At 44.6% G+C, this 5,618-nt stretch overlaps 1 protein-coding gene across 1 annotated transcript; it reads right to left on the reverse strand.

Annotated features, from left to right (window-relative positions):
• Positions 1 to 316: 316 nt before the first annotated feature.
• Positions 317 to 4,724, reverse strand: LOC149304784 (C3a anaphylatoxin chemotactic receptor-like). The gene is made up of 2 exons (XM_089479576.1): positions 4,644 to 4,724; positions 317 to 1,287 (listed from the first exon to the last, which is right to left on the reverse strand). The coding sequence occupies exon 2, from the start codon at positions 1,280 to 1,282 to the stop codon at positions 317 to 319; it is 966 nt and encodes a 321-aa protein (XP_089335702.1). The 5' UTR covers positions 1,283 to 1,287; positions 4,644 to 4,724.
• Positions 4,725 to 5,618: the final 894 nt, after the last annotated feature.

The following is a 5,618-nucleotide window of genomic DNA, read 5'->3' on the forward strand; positions in this document are numbered from 1 at the left end:
AAGAGAGACACTACATTGGGTGATAAGTACCTTCCAAAGCTGTTGTTATCCTACTGTAACTGTACTAGCCTTGTGTGATAAACTTCACAGTTCAATGTGCATTTTGTTAACCCAAAAGATTCCTGATCCAGCAAACAGCAGGTGTGCTTCTGCCCCACACCTGCATCTCTGCCAGTGAAAACCATAGCAATCTGGTTGAATTCAGAAAACAATTTTCTTTCTACAAGCCTCGCAGCTTCTATGTTTACTGAACATGTAGAGAGTAGCCATGACTAGGCTTTTCCTGTGAAATTGTAAGTCCACCTTCCCTTGGGCCTTAGGTCTTTTGATTAAGACTCCGTGATACTTCTGCCCCAACAGACCCTTCATCCTCTTCAGTTAGTGCCTTCCGGAAGAGCCCCAAGAAGGAGGTCTGGCGACGAAGACCCCTGATCCGGATATAACCCACAAAACAGTATAGCACAGGGTTGACACAGCTGTGGAGGTATGCCAGAGCATTTGCCAGCTTGAGCCAGATCCCCCATTCCTCTTTTGTGCTTGATATGGTGCTGAGGAAGACAAAGATGTGGTGAGGCAGCCAAGAGATAAAGAAGAGCACCACTATGATGGCCACCAGAGCAAAGGTTCGGTGGGAGCCCTCCCAGTGCCGCCCACGAAGCTTGAAAACCAGAACCAGGTAGGCTGAACAAATGACAATGAAAGGTACAAGGAATCCACCAAAAAATCTGCTCAGTCTCAGGGGCAGGTCTGTGGATTTCTTCAACATTTTCTGATAGACACAGTAGGTGCCTCCATTTATTACTTCAGTATGGCGGACTACCAGATAGGGAATGCTGAAGGCCAAAGCTAGGACCCATGCTCCAATGCACATCAGGGCTTGACAGTGAGGCCCTCGGTGGTTTCTGGCCCATACAGGTCGTGCTATCAACAAGCACCGGTTGACGCTGATGACAGTGAGGATGAAGACACTGGCAAAGACAGTGAGGTAACGGGTGAAAGCATGAAGCTTGCACAAGACAAGGCCAAAGGGCCAGCAGGAGTACATGATTTCTTGTACCAGGGCAGGGATACGGCCAAGAGAGAAGAGGAAGTCAGCTACAGCTAGGTTGAAATAGCAGATGGAGGTGAAGGTTTTCCGCTTCTCCCGCATGGTGATGACCCACATCACCAGCCCATTGCCAGAGACACCCAGAACTAGGATGATCACGTTGGTTACTATGGCAATGTGACGCATAGCATCTTCCACAGCAGTAGTATTGAGGTGACTGCATGAGGCATTCATTGTATCTGCAAAGAGGAACCCAGACAAGTTTAGTATTCATTTTTCTCACGACTTTAGTGGACAATGCCATTGGTCTGTATCTGACTATGAGGCAGAGCCAGATTCTACTCTAATCCCTGGTCTCCATGTGAGCCACAGAATTGCCATTCAGGGGAGATATCACAGTGTGTCCTGGGGATGGTGAATGGGGAGCCATAGCAGAGTTCTACTTGTGGAACTGTTATACTATGTTGGGCAATGTAGGATTTCAACTGGCAACTTCCAACATTCCTCACTGTGGGTTATGCCACTTCTGCTCCAGTCTCAAAGTCAAAGAACTCAGTTCTAAATGGAAGTTTAGAGGATATGGTCCCTATCTCTAAAAACTCAGGCCAGAATTCAGAAACAGACTTATAGACACATCCAAAGTGGATATTTATTGCTCCTATGCATTCATGATCATGGCAATATTGCCACAATTGTAACTTTCCTCCAAAATTTACTTTACTAGGCAGCAGCTGCATGGAGAGAGGAGGATCCATCCTGCTGGTGATTGGGGCACAGGTGGATGGCATTTCCAGCTCCTCCTGCCAGCTAGTGAGGCTGTGACCACCAAAAGTAGGGGACCTTCACAGTTCATTTTTGTACTTTCATTGACGGGCAGGAGGGGGATGGAAAAATAATCTAACCATGCCCCAATTGCCAATAGAATGGAGACTTCTATCTGTGTATGTCTGCTGCACAGTAAAGTAGGTTGGAGGTGGTGTCAGGTTAGGAAACACTACATAGTTGAGGATACACATAAATACTAAGTTATACTACCTAAGTAGACTATGTAGAAGATAGGCCTCCCCATTTAACAGGATCTGACACCATCAGATATCTTGAGATGTTTCCCATGTCTTTGGGCCTGTACAGACAGGCCAAAATAAATCTGCTTTGGGTCACTTTGGAGGTTTGCTGTTTAAATGATGCATGCATCCTAAGAGGCCAAAAGCCACGCCAAAGCCATGCTCCAGTCTTAAGGACTAGAGCACAGCTTTGGCACAGCTTCTGGCCTCTTAAGATGCATGTGTCATTTAAACAGCATACGCTCAAAGTGACCCGAAGCAGCTTTATTTTGGCCTGTCTGTATGGGCCCATAGTTCATGTTTAAATAATCTTACCAGAATTTCTCTTTAGGCGTCTGATTTGACTGCCCTTTTCTCTATGAGTGCTCCCATGCCTAGAGCAGCCGATGTCCTGAGAAGGCGGTTGAGAAACCATCTGCAACTATGAGCTCAGAAAAGGCAACTTCCTTGTTGTGGCTGAGAGGGTAGTCTCTCTTCCACAAACACAGAGTACCTAGTTCAAATAGGCTCTTGAGTGGCCATGCTTGTGTGGTGGAACAGTGTTCTCCCCACGTGCCTCTGTGCAAGCCAGAAGGGGAAAGAGAGTGACCCAAGCTCATGCCTTCCGCAATGAAGCCACTAGAAATTGTCCGTTGGCTGATATGTTCCTTTTGAAGATAAAGTGGAAGGAGCACATCCACAAAAACAGGAATGCAGGCTGTAGAGCCACTAGTTGCTGTTGAGATTCATCTCCCATCACCCACTAATCCATTAATAACATCCCATTAATCATGCTGGCTAGGGCTGATAGGAACTGTAGTCCAACAATATTTTCCCCATCCCTGTGTTAAATGGACTCATTCTTCCACATAATCTTCAAAAGGACCATATCAGCAAAGCTGAGTCAGGAACTATTGTGGGCTTCCCAGGGGCTTTGTGGAAGATGGCACAAAGCCATAGGTATCTCTATTGTCCTGTCTGCCACTCATAATATATCTCAAACATGGCCTACTGTTTCTCATGGACTCTACTCCCCTACTTTAATATATATGGCCAGAGCTTTAAATCTGATCTCCCAAAGCCCCTTCTGCCAGCAAGGTCCTTGAGAGATCATACACCTTGATGTTTCTCTAAATATGAGTACAGCCTTCCATTTTTTTTTCATCCAAAGCTTGAGTAGAACCCGAGGAAGTTGATTCTCTGATCTGTCTTGTAGTCCCTAGTCCTACCTGATCATGTAAGATAAGGAAAGCTGAGTTACTAGGACAAAATAATGCTTTCACTGCTGATTGTACACACACAAATGATCTTCCCTTCCCTGCCTCACTGTCCCACTGTGACTGCAAACAAATTGTGTGGAATTTCAAAGCAATGCAAAAACCTGGAAAACCTACTTGATCAGAACCCAGAATGGTAAATAATGGTGCAGAAGCAAATAAGGTCTGTACCATGAGCAACAGTACTTCTGCCACACAATGTTTAGTAATTTAAATACCTGCTTTCTGTACAGATAGTACTATACTATAATGTACTATTAAAAAAAGAGGAGAGAGGTGAGAAAAGAGTTTCTCTGTGTATCCACAGTACAGAATTATCACACTTTTACCACTTCATCGTATGGACTTCCGGGAGATGGAGGTTAATGTGGGAGTACTTAGATTTCTTTGCTAGAAAGGCCAGTGCATTAAAGCTGTCTGGCAGAGAATACCTCGCAAACCTACAAAACCAAGGCTTCCATACTAGCTAAAGTTGTATCAAATAGGTATGATGGTGATTGGTAAAGTTATAATTGTGTATGATTGTAGATAACTTTCTTGCAACTCATTTCCACATTTCCACTGATGGAATAAAATACTGCAGCCTGAGGCATTATATGCAGAGTTAAATAGCTGCTAGGTTAGGAAAATGGACTACAGAAAAAGACTGGTCATAAACCTTCAAAGAGGTGGTTTAGCATCAATATTTTGACATCTAGAAGCTAGTAAATAGGTTTGCTAGATGTTGTCTTAATTGTCTTTAAAGTGTTCAAGTGACACCTTCAGCTTTCAGGAGAATTAGCTCTGCTGAAAGCACAGTCTTGAAGATTTCTTTGCTATTGCTATACACCCAGTTGAAATGAAAGAGCACATTCAAGTTGCTTCTTGACTTATGATAACCCCATGAATTTCATATTCTTTGACAAGTAATACTCATAGGTGGTTTGCCATTGGCTTCTTCTGAATATTGCACCTATCATGGCAGTCCCCCTCAAGCCCCCAATGCTCCCCAAAAAATAAACATCAAAACAGCACCCATTTGCCTTCATCCTCAAACCTTTTCCTGGCCACTTTCTAGGCAAAAAGGGCATTGTGATACACCACAATGTGATAAAGCACCCTGTATGCGCTTGCAGGGAGTTCTGCAGCACCAAATGTCCCCTGTCCCTCCCCAGTTACCTGCTGCGATTATAGAACCCAAGCAACACAGAGAAGAGAGCCCCTGGGAGATACAGACAAACCCCAAATCTCCCTTCCAGACTCTCTGTGGCATCCCTGGAACATAATGTTGCTCACCACACACTGCTTCAGAATGCCTTCTGTATCACACTGTAATGCTGTAGGCTGGTTCCGAGTTAGGGGTGTCTTGAACAGTTGTCCTTCCAATGAGTTGTAAAAATGTGTGCAAGAGGAAAGCAAAGGAACCTGATTTCAATAAAAAGGTGTCACATAATCCCGGCCCCATGCTCATTTTGCAAAATCACAATGCTGCAACAAATGGCGTGTGGTAATTTGAGGTTACAACATCTTGTTACTCACTTCCCTTTAACAAAGGAAGTGCACAGCTGTGTTTGGATCAAAGACCATCCTTCTTCAGTGACTTCCAAGTACTGGAAAGAAAGTTGGTGCTTGTGGTAGCAGGGGAGTTGCAATGGGGCCGGGGAAGGATCATAGAATCATAGAAGAGTTGGAAGAGACCACAAGGGCCATCCGGTCCAATTCCCTACCATGCAGGAAATCTCAATTAAAGCATACCCAACAGATGGCCATCCAGCTTCTGCTTAAAGACCTCCAAAGAAGGAGACTCCACTACACTCCGAGGAAAGAGTGTGTTCAACTGTCAAACAGCCCTTACTGTCAGGAGGTTCCTCCTAATGTTGAGGTGGAATCTCTTTCCCTGGAGCTTACATCCATTGTTCCAGGTCCTGTTCTCTGGAGGAGCAGAAAACAAGCTTGCTCCCTCCTCAATATGACACCTCTTCAAATACATAAAAAGGGCTATCATATCACCTCTTAACCTTCTCGTCTCCAGGCTAAACATAACTAGTTCCCTAAGTCACTCCTTGTAAGGCATGGTTTCCAGACCCTTCACCATTTTGGTCGCTTTCCTCTGGACGGGCTCCAGCTTCTCAACATCCTTTTTGAATCGCGGTGCCCAGAACTGGACACAGGTTTCCAGATAATCACTATGGACCCCACATATGGAGAAAGGTATGATATTTAATAAATAAATAAGCAATCAAGCACGATCAATTGGGTCTATATAAATAA

The sequence above is a fragment of the Sceloporus occidentalis genome, unplaced genomic scaffold, assembly GCF_023333645.1.
Source record: "Sceloporus occidentalis isolate IW3139 unplaced genomic scaffold, rSceOcc1.0.p SCAF_13, whole genome shotgun sequence".
Classification (NCBI taxonomy): domain Eukaryota; kingdom Metazoa; phylum Chordata; class Lepidosauria; order Squamata; family Phrynosomatidae; genus Sceloporus; species Sceloporus occidentalis.